This window comes from Pempheris klunzingeri, chromosome 4 (genome assembly GCF_042242105.1).
Source record: "Pempheris klunzingeri isolate RE-2024b chromosome 4, fPemKlu1.hap1, whole genome shotgun sequence".
NCBI classification, from domain to species: Eukaryota; Metazoa; Chordata; class Actinopteri; order Acropomatiformes; family Pempheridae; genus Pempheris; species Pempheris klunzingeri.
Window position 1 is genome coordinate 10,643,522 of NC_092015.1, and position 14,116 is coordinate 10,657,637.

At 42.4% G+C, this 14,116-nt stretch overlaps 1 protein-coding gene across 1 annotated transcript; it reads left to right on the forward strand.

The window, feature by feature from the left end:
- The first annotated feature begins 1,131 nt into the window (after window positions 1-1,131).
- LOC139200447 (probable G-protein coupled receptor 149) lies at window positions 1,132-10,359 on the forward strand. Its single transcript, XM_070829748.1, has 5 exons — window positions 1,132-2,257; window positions 3,805-3,985; window positions 4,104-4,606; window positions 9,059-9,202; window positions 9,811-10,359. The coding sequence occupies exons 1-5, from the start codon at window positions 1,289-1,291 to the stop codon at window positions 10,321-10,323; spliced, it is 2,310 nt and encodes a 769-aa protein (XP_070685849.1). The 5' UTR covers window positions 1,132-1,288; the 3' UTR covers window positions 10,324-10,359.
- Window positions 10,360-14,116: the final 3,757 nt, after the last annotated feature.

Below are 14,116 nucleotides of genomic sequence, written 5' to 3' on the forward strand. Positions count from 1 at the left end.
TGCGGTTTTATTTCTATCAATGGACTCCCTATGAGGATACATGAACATCCATGAACCATCTAAACATACTGAGTCCTTCAGCTTGAAAATCCTTGAACACCACAGGGAAGGACAAGACAAGGCCAGCTGGTCACGCACACACACACACACACACACACACACACACACAAGCTACGCCCTAACCCTAACACACAAACTAATCTGTCTCTGACCAGCCAAAGCGTCACATACTGTTTCAATTAAACATTCTGTGTAAGGTTATTCATTAGTTGGTTGGATAATTTAAAAAGCATGACTCGGATGACAGACGAGATGAACATGTTTTCCTTTGACACAATATTCAGTTAGATGAATTCAGGCAACTTTCTTTTAACATACTTCATTGCCTTGAATGTGTCCTTCGCCATCTCGCTCCATGAGGGCTGCTCCACTATGACAGTGGTATGACACATGGGACTAAATACAAACAGACACCTTTTCACTTGAAGTAAACTGGCCTTACTGTTTGCATTCTGGCTCACAGAGCATCCAGCCTACACAGTCACAAGGTACCACTCAAATCTTATCTAATTTGTGTTTCCCTTATTATCTTAACATGGCATTTAGTTTCCTGTCACAGTCCGTCTAAGTAAATGGTTATTTTAGTTTCCAAATGTAATTATCCACAAAGTAATGGGCCCCTTACACCGAAATACAAATCAGCATTGACAGGGAAAAAAAGAAATCTTTAAACCTTCTTTTGTTTCCTCATTTGTATTCAGTTGTGGTTAAAAGTCTCCCCAGTCAGAGGAAGGGGTAGGGGGGTGTTAGTGTTTGGCATGACCCGAGGAAGGGGTCGAGCCAAGCCACAAATGAAAACTCAGCCTGATGAATCGGACCAGTTCCACACAGACGCGGTAGTAAGTAGGCTGCGTTTGGCCCAACCCCAGATGACTACCGTGAGGGGAAACGGCAATGACGACAGCGCGTAAATCGGCAGCTGGAGCCAAGAGTTGCCCTGGTTGCGCGGTTTGAACGGTGAACTCAAGTGCCTGCCAGTACGGTAACAGACAGGCTCCACATCCAGGGGACCAGGAAAGCTTTGGTTACGCGCTGCGTTCCCAGTTTGATCTGAGAGTGACGGTGCCCGGTGTTTCTCTCATCATCTCCACTGCTTGGATTCTTTAGAGATGCGGCGCATGTTGTGCCATCCTCACATCTTTGCGGCGCGGTAAACTTTACAGGCTAATGAGTCAGATCTGACCAATTAAAAGTGCCAAAAAGACACTGAGAAGTTATTTCCTTGAAAATGTCCACGACGCACCTCAGCTCCCCGGCGCCCAACCAGAGCTACCATTCCACGGCCACCTACGAGAAGACAGACCCGGCGGGGGTGGAGAGGCAAATTCGCCTGCTGCTTTTCGGCTTGTGCGTAACCATCGCAGCTGCTACCTTTGTCGGAGGTGTGTATTCGCTGCTGTGTCTCCTTCGGATGAGGAGAAAAACCTCCCTGTGTGTCATCGTGGCTTCCATGTCGGTGGACGACCTGCTCAGCGTGGTCCCTCTCTCTCTGTTCATGCTCCTACAGTGGGAGGCAGATGGAGGAGGTGGAGGGTCGGGCAGCCTGTGCACTTTATCCGGACTTCTGTATGTGTTCCAGGGGGTTTCTAGCAATATGAAGGCTTGCCTCATAGCAGCCTACACTTTCTATGTCACCAAGAGATTTGGAGTGCTTCAGTCTGTCCGCCGGCCACTGAGAGTGATGTGGGCCATTGCCGGTGTGTGGGCGGTCAGCCTGGCCGTCAGTGTGTTACCTTTGTGCGGATGGGGCAGCTTTACGCCGGCCTCTCTTGGCTGTTTCCCAGAGAGCGACAGTTTTTACATCCTACTATTCTCTTTATATTCCCTGTGTTTCTGCGGCTTGTTGTTTTTCTTTATCCCCCTTACCTACCAGCTGCTGTGCTCCAGGGAGCCCCAGAGGACTTTGCTGTACCCCAGCTATTTGGAGATGGCGAGGGGGCTGAGTGGCTCCGCTCCCCTCTGTGATCTCCAGTCCTTCTCCCGGGACAGTCTGAACAAAAGCTTCGGTGCCTACAACGAGCTGAGCCCAAGCCCATGCGGGACAGAGCTCAGGGGGAATGAGGACAGATGTCTGTCCCCGCTGTCTGTCAAAGGGCAGAGGACAGCTGCTGTGGAGGACACACCAGTGGTGTTTGCCCAAAAGCGCTTCTCCATGATTCTGGCGGTGGTCCGAGTAATTTTATGGATGCCAATGATGGTAAGCAGCGTGTTAAAAGCAAATGCTACAGTAGCTGGAGCCAGAAGCAACAGCATAATAACTTTTAGAAAATATCCTGCCATTTCAACCCCCCTCGCCCCCTGTCAAACCATTTTATCCAACTGGCTTGGAATTCAAAAAAACACTTGACGTCTACCTTTTGTGTTGTGTTTGTAGCTGTTCACAGCTTGTTTCCAGATTTGCATTTGTTATCTAGTTAAAATGGTATGTCCTATTTTGCACTGACATGTTTCTAGAAAGTTCATGAAAGCTCAGTCCAAACAGTAACTCATTTTATCAGGACAACCTTCACCTGTTCCAGTTTCTCTTTAACCTAAACCTCTTGTTCGAGCCATTGAAACTCATCCAACATTGTTCTGTTATTTTGGTGATAAAATTCTTAATGTGAAAGATAAGCAGAACTATGCTGCCTCATGGGGGCAAAAAGATGAGTCAAACAAGCACCAGGAAAGTGTTTAAAGGCCAACTAGAAAGTCGTGTATAGGCCTCTAATGCAGCACATTAAGCATTTAGCATAAGCTTTTAAATCCCCAAATGAAACCACCATTTGTTGTAGCTCATGAGCTGTAAAAGTTTAAGATGTGGACAAAAGTAACAGAGTGTGGAACAGAAGTGTATTTAACTTTTAGAGCCCTTTCTGAAAGTCCTTTGAGGCAACTTTGGGAAATACAACAGAATTTTACAGGATTTAATTATCAATCTGTTACCTTTACAGCTTAGAAACCTTCCCATCATGGTTTAGGGTCTCACTAAATCTGTTTAACACAGATATTTTGAAAACAAGCAACAGTGTCCCATTAAATCAACATTCCCTAAAGGCCTTGAGAGCAGCCGTTGACAGGTCTGCACCTGAAGGGCAGCATTCATTGGTTTGCATTGTGAAATACTGGACATAATGGTCACACAGTGAGTGTGGCGATTGCAACATTTGTTCTAGCTCAAACTAAAAACAAGGAATTTTAGGTGATAAATGCTGTGCAGCCAGCTGACAATGACGTGCAAACAGAATTGGCATTCCATACTTGACTGAAAACGAGCTGGTTATGATTAATACAGTGAATGTCGAAATTCTACTGATCAGAAATACAATCAATACAACATTGCAATTCACAATGAGTTTTCTTTCTGTGGAGATCTTTTGTTTCCAAGAATCAAACAGGTCTAAACAACCAGATGTTGCCTAAGATCTTTAAATATTTGTTATTGGTATCTTTATTTGCATTTACTGGTGTATCCCTCTCTAAAAAGCTTTGGAGGTCAATATCAGCCCAATGCAACAGAAATGTACGCATTTATTTCCAAAGAGTACAGCAGTGCAACTCTCATCGTGTTCTATTTTGGCTCAAACTGCGTTGATATATCTAATACACAAAACAAAAGAAGAAGAGATGCAAAAAAATCCCACTATAGGTGAGGGATCTTTTTAAGTTCTTTCCATTCATGTGCCCCCTCCCCCCCAACTTCTTTATGCATATTGAATCACTGGCTCCTCAATGAATTAATTTCCCCTTCCCCTTCATTCACAGACTTTGGTGCTTGTGCGCCATGCACTGAACGCACGCAGCTCATCCCTGGAGACTCTGAGCTTCTTTCTCACTCTGCTTGCACCTGCGGTCACTCCATTATTCGTGCTGTCTGAGCGCTGGATCCACATGCCATGTGGCTGCTTCATTAACTGCAAACGGGATCCAGCGCAGGAACCCTCAGGTAAACCATAATGTTATGCAAATTTCCCAACAGTGCACCATCAACGCATCGATTTCTCCCAGTGTGATGTAGTTCTGCTTTTTTGACAGTGTAATGAAATAATTCGTTCCTTTCACAGTGATGAAAAGAAGATTTGAGTTCAACCTGTCCTTCCAACAAGGCTATGGAGTGTACAAGTTGTCACATGCCACCATGTCTCACAACAGCCCACCCCTTGAGAAGCCTGCCTATCACAGCCTATTCAACTGTGACTTCCCTAATACCCGCCTTGATGCACTAGAAAGTGGCGGGCTCGCCAGCCTGGGGCCCAGTTTTGATTTCAGCACCACCAGCCCAGTGGACAGCTCCTCTCATGCAGACCTTCTTTTGGAAGCTGTAGCCGGTGGAGGAGAGGCGCTGGCTGATTGTCCTTCACTCCCTCATGAGAACCATGATGATGATGCTGATTTCCGTTGTGTCCCTTTGCTGCCTTCTCATCACCGGGAGCAGGACCACAATCTCACTGACACATCGTCTGTGTTCGAAGGCACAGAGAGGAGGCTGTCGCATGAGGAATGTCGGAAGATCGAGCTGACGGACTGGGAGTGGTGCAGGAGTAAATCAGAGAGAACGCCCAGACAGGTACACCACTGTCCAAAGTAGTCATTTCATTAGCCTGATGTTGAACCATTAGTAGGAGTCATTTCTGTGTGTCAGTGTGTGGTTTATGGCTGGCAGTTATTGTTTTGCCACATTTGCACTCTATTACTTTCCTAAACTAATCAAACTGCTGCATATGCATGCAGCATATGGTCATATACTCTAGAGATGATCGTTTAGGAGTGATTAGTGTCTCAGGACTATAAAATGAATGGATTTTCAATCTCCCTGTCTGTGATTACATTTTATTACCTGCTGTCTTTGTGCATCTGTACAGAGACACAGAGTCAGACTGTACAGTTGTTACCTAGCCGGGCTTCATAGAAGAGTGTGCATATTTGTGAGTTCTTGACTGTCTGAATGCCTGTCTGACTTTCCGTTTGTTGGTCTGTGGTTTTTTTTTTCCGCATCTGTGAATATGCCTCTTTATAATCAAGCTGACAGACTGGGAGCCGCACATGTGATTTAGATAAAATAGTTAACCCCCTCCCCTCTCTTTGCCTCTCTCATCTCCTCTTCTCCTGTCTCAGAATATCTTTATTTGTTCTTAGCCTCGATGGATTCCGAATAACTGAGCAATTGATCAAGATATTATCAGCAGCATACCATTTTGATAACAAATGTCAGCCTGTCTTTTAAAACCAAATATTCATTTATTGCTGCTCCGCCCCCTAAATTCAGGCCAGCTCTCAAGGCTCAGCTCTTTTTATTGATTTAGTGTTGTTTTGGGGGGGGTTAAAGGCAGTGTTTACAGTTTGAAGATCAGTATTAATGAGATTTATTCACTGAGGGTTAGCACCCGTACGTGAGCTTGTGAATATTTTTATGCAGTGCTGTGATTTGGTATAAAATTCAACACAGTCCATTTTTCACTCATGTTTTAAGTCAAGTTCCTTCAAACATTTAGTATATACCAAGACCCAAAGTTTTGGTCATAAATGTATTATTTACCCAGTTACTCAATAGTTGCTCTATCCAGTAGACGCACTTAATGTAAACAATGCAGCTCAAGGCAGTTTGCTGCAGGCACATGAATCACTATCCACTAATCCATCTTTAATCCATTTCTTTCTGTCTTGTTGACATCATGTGCTCTTGTAATACCAGAAGCTTAATTCTCTCTGTATTTTGTTGGACCCCATTGCATTGTTAAGCAAGGACAAAACAGTAAAGGCTTAATGATTAATGTATCCTGGCCTTAGAGATACCAGACACAGATGAGAGAACGGCCTCACTCTGTTCCAGAGACACAGCGGAACAGCCACAGGCATTACCTTTGAAAGTGACAGCACAATATGTGTGACTTTTGGAGCAATAACACTAGGAGCCTGTGTTCAACTCACTCAACTAACTGGGACGTGAACAAACATGGAAATGTGCATACATGTGCATACGCACACATTTATGTGCATGCGTCTCTCTTCCTCCCTGTCTCTGCTCTACTTATAAGTCTGAGATGTTTGGGTTTGAAAATCACCAGAGGGTGGAAAATCCATGGAGCATGCATCTACAGCTTGGCTTTGGCACTCACTTTGCATCATGTATAAGTCTGAGATGCTCACTGCTGGCTTGTTTGTGTGTGTGTGTGTGTGTGTGTGTGTGTGTGTGTGTGTCCTACTTCTCAGTTTCTTAGTAGCAAACTCTGTATATTATGTTCCCTTAGGCTTTACACATTGATTGGGGTCAGTATAAAGCCTCCAAGTACTGCACAATAACAGTATATGTGTGCAGCCACACATTGCATATTAAAACAAACAGCAAAGACAAAAATGCCAAATAATTAAGCTCTACAGATCTAGTGCCCTTCCCCCTTTATGTCACAAAAGTCAAAGATTTTTTGATGCTTTGGAAACATTATTTCTAAAACTTCCACACCAATGAAGCCAATTGAATTGAAAAAGAAAAACTGAATTGAATGAATTGATCAAAATCAGCTCACAACCTCATCATATACATGTACATATACCTATATACACAAAAAGCCAAGTCTAAATAGTATTTGATTTATAGCCTTTCTTGGCTGTGTTTTGTTCCTTGTTAACAGGCCAGATGTCATTTCCCAGCGTATATCCTCCTCACTGTCAGCCCTTCTGGCCTTCAGCATCCACAGGGAGAGGTGGAATTAGAGCTTAAAGACATCTTTACCCTCTCTGTGACTTACTCTCTGTTAGCAAGCGCAGAGCTGGGGGTGCGCTCATAAGCCATTTCCCAGAGGGGAAATGGAGATCTAATGTGCATTCAGATGTAGGGAACTGAAATCCATTTACTCTTCAGAGAACACATCCAAAACTGTAAATAAATGCTGTACTTACCAATAAGCCTCCAAGGTAGAGAAATAAAAAACAATTGCTTTTCAATGAACGTGAAAATAACACAGCCAGAATAAACGTACTGCAAACCTGCCAGGTTCTGCAGGCATCAATAACAGATACCTTACAGGAGTGTTGCTTATAGAAAATAGGTGGTATACAGGGTGCATGTTGACGCTTGAATTCATGTGTTACAATACAAGCTCAGATAGAGTTCACAGCCCTGTGAGTATGTACTTAGGCACAGTGTTGCTTTGAACTAAATGCTAAATTTAGCATGCTAACATGCTCACAATGAACATGCAGACATGCATGATGTTTTGCAGTCATGATGTCCGTTATGTTTGACATTTTTGTTTATGCTTTGTGTGTTAGCATGCTAACATTTCGCAATCAGCACTTGAACACAAAGTACAGCAGAGGCTGGTGGGAGAGCCATTAGTTTTGCGGATATGTTGTCAAAAAAAAAAAGGGATTGGATGTGTGAAAGCGCTATGTGAAAAGGGGATCACTAAAGCTCTTATTGATCCTGAGAGGAAAATTAACGTCTGTAGGAAATTGTAGGAAATTGTACTAGAAATCCATCCAATGCAGCAACTTTAATCTTTACTTTCAGTCAGAATGGCACCAAATTCATTAGGATTCATTGTCTGCAAAGACTCACCTCAGGTGGAGCTAGATGAAAGTCAGGGGATCATAAAAGTTATTAGGATATTTCCAGGCACCACAAATGTCCATTTGTAATTTTCATGGCAATCAGTTCAGTAATTATTGAGGGGAAAAGGCCTTATCAGCCTTATCAGTCTTGTCAGTGTTATGGTGGTGCTAGCAGAAAAGTCAGGGGATCATCACAGTCAGCAGGATTCATCCTTTGGGGAACACGAATGTCTGCGCAAACTCTCATGGCAATCCACTGAAAAGTTTCTGTGAAATTCCTGTCATGGCCAAAGCAGTCACTTACATCTATATGCCATCTACAGAGCCATGCCACATAAGCAATCCTGTTAAAGCAGTGCACAATTGAAATGTTTGCATTCATGTCACGCAGGTTGATAGATATTGAAATAATTTAGGGAATTGCAGTATTGCATGGAATAAGAACAGATATGTGAATATACCCAGAACACACATACACACATATCCGTCCATCAATGTACTTCCCACGTTGATGGGTTCTGATTCTTTCGTTTATTTGACAGTGTGTTTTCAGCTCAACATCTCGGCACCCCCCTCTCTCTCTCTCTGTCTTTCTCCATTCACAATGATGCCAAGACAATGACAGGAAAACAGACAGTCATGGAGGACAAGAGATTGACATCCTCTTTGTTTCCATTGTGCGTCATAGTCACAATCAGATCATTACATTGAACTAATCTAAATAATTTAGAGGGCTAAATGAGACTCGCCTCAGTCTCCCCGCTGTCGCACCGTTGGATGCTTCTCCTTTCCCCTGCCAGCGATATGCATTTTCTCAAACACATCATGATGACAGAGGCTTACTTTGATGAACTGTGTGGTAAATGATCTTTCTGAAAACAATATGAAAATATGAGTGGAAAGAATGAAACGTGATAAAAAATATGAGTGGTATAAATGAGCCCTGTAACTGAAAATAGATGGCAAACCAATAAGAAATGCAAAGGAAATATAATTAATGCTTTATACACTGAAATTATATTCATATTAAATTAGTTAATGAAGAAAATTCTGTTAATGGCTATATAGCTCATAGATCATTCTTTCATCGTTTTTGCTGTGAGCCTGAAAGCTCTCTGGTAGCTTCTACTATGCATTTAGCCCTGACATCTCATTTTGCTAACGGCATGCTGTTGACAGGGCTCTTACATGTAAGCCTCATTAACTTTGGAGAGAAATGATTGGTCAACACATTCATCTCCTTGCCTCTTGACATCATGGACACAATCTAAACTCAATTAGTTTGAACAAAGGGAGTGAGATGCAAAAGGGCCTTGGACGCTTTGTACTGCTTGTCAATAACGTGATGAACAGCCAAGATGGAGATTAATAATGTGTATAATGGTGCCCTCAAGTAAGAGATTTATACATAAATACAGATGATGTTGACTGGACTTTTTTCTCTCTTTTCTTTGTTTTTCCTGTGCAGCGGTCATCAGGTGGTCTGTCAATCCCCCTGTGTGCCTTTCAGGGCACTGTGTCTCTGCAAGCACCCACAGGGAAGACCCTCTCTCTCTCCACCTATGAAGTCAGCAGCGACGGGCTCAAAATCTCCCCCAACAATGCCAAGAAGGTAATAGCTCTGCTCATTTTAAGCCATTCATCAAAGGAATTGTGTCACATATTTCTTGTTGAGAGTGCCCGTAAAATCACAACGTGTTGTTTTTACATTTACATTTACCTAAAAGAGACAAGATATAAACTAATGTGCTTCAAAGATGCTGGTTGATGCTTTTTTCCAGTTTTTATGCTAGATTAAGCTAATCTCCTCCTGGCTCCAGCTTCGTACTTAGCACACTGGTGTGAAAGTCATGGCAATCTTCTCACTTAACTCTTGGCAAAAAAGCAAATAAGTGTATTTCCCTAAATGTTCAACTATTCTTTAACAACTGTGTGCAGTTATGATAATTATTGTCAAGACTTGCAGCTACTTTAAGTGTTTTGTAGAGTTTACATGTATCTTTACACGTTTTGTTAAGAGAGCCATTAGCTATGTATTGTGCATTATATTCCAGGATGAAATATGATAAGACTTGAATGATCCCTGTAGTGAAACTAGGATTATTGAATAAAGCAAGTATTCTATTTTTTAGAAAATAAAATGCAACTATTGTTAAATTACATTGTGACTCCATATTGTTCATGAATGAGTTGAATCAAAAGTCTTTCTCTGCTTCAAAGGTGGAAGTGTATCGCTCCAAATCAGTTGGCCACGAGCCCAGTGCAGATGACCCAGCATCAGGAGGCCAGGGTGGAGAAGTGAATGTCAGCAGTGTAGGGATGGGCATGGAGATTGGGATGGGGATGGGTATAGGAGCTGGTGTTGGGGACACCAATGTCAAGATCCACCTTGAGGTTCTGGAGATCTGCGACAACGAGGAGGCCATGGACAGTGTCTCCATCATCTCTAACATCAGCCAGTCCTCCACCCACGCCCGCTCACCATCGCTGCGATACTCACGAAGGGAGAACCGCTTTGTCTCCTGCGACCTGGGCGAGACGGCGTCTTACTCTCTGCTCATCCCTGGCAGTGGCAACCCAGAGGCAGAGACCATCAATATCACTATACCTGACACTGTGGAGGCTCACCGGCAGAACAGCCGACGGCAGACGCAGGAGAGCTCAGGGTATCAAGAAGAGATCCAGCTGCTCAATGAGGCCTACAGAAAGCAAGCTGGGGAGAGGGAAGAGTGACATACATATAGGGTAACTAAAGGGTGTTTCTCAGAAGGAGGTTGAAAGAGCTCCTCTGACAGCAAAGGCTGAAAGAACAATTTCCTAATCATTCCACATTTGCTTCTTTCTGATCACTAATAGAACCGCCAGATGACCCATATAGAGACTTAGCGTTAGACTGTTTTAATAGTCTGTTTGCCTACTCTTGTACTTCCTCTTCAGATAGCGCCATGAGAGCACGTGCATCACCTGTCTGTAGAGTACACAGAGATGAATTAGTCTGTAAAGGAGGAGGAATAGTAGTAGAAGAACAAGCCAAAGGAAGGCGAGGGTAGGAGAGGGAAACAGTATTGTTGCAGGGAATCTGTATTCCTTGCAAGACTTTCGCCATATGGCAGCCTGTCATCATAAAACAGATACAGCAAAAGAGAGATTCACTTAGACGTGGAAAAGGAGGGGCCACGGTCTGGTCACATGTCTGATATGAGGCTGTAGACTACGTCATCGATGACTCAGCTGTGAGGGGAGGGGTCACCTGACCCATGTGTCTGACTCATCCTAGTGTGTTGTGTTGTGCATTTCTGTATATGTAGCCTTGCCCATAAGGGTGATGGTATACGTATGCGAGCAATGGTTTGTGATGTCAGCTACCAAAAGTAGTCATGTGTTTCCCCTTTACGAATGTGTTCACTCTGGTTATATTTCTTTTGATTATGGCGTGTTTTCCTTCGTCCACCGTGTATTACACAATTTTTGATGCTACTATCAAATGAGAGAGAGAGAGAGACAGAGAGAGAGAGAGAGAGAGAGACCCGTATCCATGCTGGAAATCTAAAACAGGTGGAGAGAAAAAGGAACGAAGGGGCAAGCATTTGTGGGAAAGTGCAAGTGATTATTGTAGAAGAGGTCAATGGGATATTTATGCAGAGCAGCTTTCTGCCTCATGCACATTGAGTGAAATTTGAATGAGTGGGAATGTGCATATTTTACTACAGTATAGGCAGCATATGAATGTATATTCCAGAGCCACTTTGGGGGATCATCTCTCTCCCTCTTCAGCTCACTGCCCATCCAATCAGTGAGTCACCAGGGCCTCTCACTTTCTGTCGAAGACATGCATAAATTCAGGCCTGGAATAACATTTTGATAGATAGTATTCTGTGTTTCAGGACTGTTTTTGAATGGTTACATGGACTGTGAACATCCATTAGAAACATATAAATCTTTTTTCTCTTTCAAAGACAATATCAGTATATCCATCCCTTATATGCACATTTACATGTACATGTGTGTGTGTACAATTTCAGTATCATAGTAAAATAAGTATTTCAGATTAACTTTAGAATATATATTTATTTAGGTTTGCTGTCTTTTGTGTGTCAGCTGTTTTGGCTGCTTGATCTCCAACACAAGATTGGCACTTTGTGGACTCCATTTGCCGGCTTTTGAATTGTCATTTAGCAAGCCCACTTCATCAGCTGCGACATCTTCCATCCCCTGAAGAATGTTGCCATTAAAGATTCATGCCAGAAAATTGCCTCCAACAGGATTGCACTGCATTTCTACTTCAAGTGCTGCTGGGCAACATGTAAAAGAAAATAATGTACAGGCAGATGAATCATAATGAATGTAAAGTTGTATTCAATGTCAACCATTTCAGCTGTTAATGGTGCCAAAGGTTTTCAGCTGAATACAGCTTCATCCCTGCAGCCTAACAGAGTGGAAGTAATTTGATCATCTGCTTATTCTCACTTTTAAACAGGACTACTGTTGAGCTTCTGGTCAAGCATTCTCATAAACCGCCGTGATCAATAAACTGTTATTTGCTTTCTTTGTCAGAAATTGGGAATTACATTTCAGATTATTGCTTGCATGTTTACTCATTCATGTCATCTGGACTGATTTGGTAGCACACAGACTACACAAATGGGATTTTCTATCACAGAATAAAAGCAAATAAAGAGCAATAATTAACTGCTTAAGGAGACTGACCTAGATAGTTAGCAACCATTGGTTGTTGTGCCCATAGAGCGACAGTAATGTGACTAATGCACAACAGCTCTATCATGTTTTTTATTGTGCTCTTGTTCAGTGTTTGAGCTGGCATAAAATTAGCAGTAAAGACGTTTTCTTGTGTTTTAAGAGGGTTTTACAAATGATGCATTATATTTTATTTGTGTGTGCATGCAGACATTTAGAGATGCGCTCTGTGTAAAAGAAGAGAAGAGGGAGAGAGGCTGGAAAGCAAACAAGAAAGCAGGAGAAAATTGTAGAAAAGGGCACATGGCAGCAAAAACAAAAAGGAAAATAATATAAAAACCGCAGCTATCAAAGGCCTTCGCTGGCAGCTATTCCTAATGTTTTGTCATTTCTTTCTGATCCAAGGACTTTTACCTCCCACTCACAACCTCTGATTATCCTGAAGCAAGAAGGTGCAGGTAAGCCTGCATCAAAATGTAGCATCAGTGGCACTGCTTGAGACCTCTGGTTCAACACAGGCACCATCAAGGAGTGCAGCATGCATTATTGAGAATGTAAGAAGAAGCCAGAAGGGGAGAAAAACAACCTATATGTTAAAACATGATGCTTTTCATCCATGGCTTTTCATCTTGGTTAAATGGTTCATTAGGGTCAGTGATCAATTATATGGAATGCATCACAGGTAGCCCTTGGGGTAAAAAAACAAGGTGTGTGGAAGAAATGTACATCTGCAACAGTGTCAAGAGGAGTAGGGGGAGGGGGCTGTGAGCATATGAAACAGTCCTTTCTCCCCTCATATCCTTTTGTTTTCACAACCCCTCTGCTACTCAGGAGGTTTCCTCGTTTTTCTCCCCCTCCTCACACATCACAACTTCATTCTCAGTACGTTTTTTTATGCTCTCCTCCCCTAGTTTCTCACTCCTCTATCTGGCTCCAGCTCATTTTCAATTCCTCACCTGTTCCCTTCAGAGCCGCCAGCTGAGATATTGATAGTGCTCACATATTTCAAAATAATGATGCACATGAAAGTATTGGCAGCTGGGGTGAAATTCATGTGAGGCACTCCTAATTCAAACAAAGAAAGTTTGTCCTATCACAGTTGATTCCTTTTTATTTTTCAAACTGATGAATATATTTCTGTCAAGGCTGAACAGTGAACATATTTTCAAAAACAAAGCAAAGAAAACAAAACATGAAAACAAAATCCTCAATAAACAGACTGAAACAAAAAAAAGCCAAAACTAAGCTTATCTTCCACACAGAGTGATAATAGCTAATTTCATCCAGATGAATGAATTTTCATATCTCCGGAAATTATCATCTTCTACTGTATCTGTGTGGGCAGCTGGATTTCCTTAATTACAAAATGGTTGATGCCACAATGTGGACACGCTGCACACATTTTCATTTCACAGTTTATAAAATGAAAGGTATCACATCCTCCAATACATCACTGCTATCGTGGCGACAGCACAGGAGAGTGTGTGCAGTGAAGAAGTTCATTTAAAAGTGGTGATGCATGATATTTCATGACAGCGACACAGAGCCTGGGGTTGGGATCTAGTCGGCAAGCTCTCATGAGCATCATGCACAAACCCTGTGAATAGCACTAATTGGGTGTATAGTGCTGTTAAAGGCAGAAGGAGAAGCGAGAATTGAGAGGGAAGGAACAAACACGTGTCATTCATTCATATTCCAGCTAATTTAAAACAAGAGAGTGTTGAATACAGTCCTATTAGATATTTGCTGTAAGTGTGAACATTCAAACTGAATCAGTAAAGAGTGAAGAACAGAAATGAAAAAAAATGGCTTATTGCCAAACACCACATTA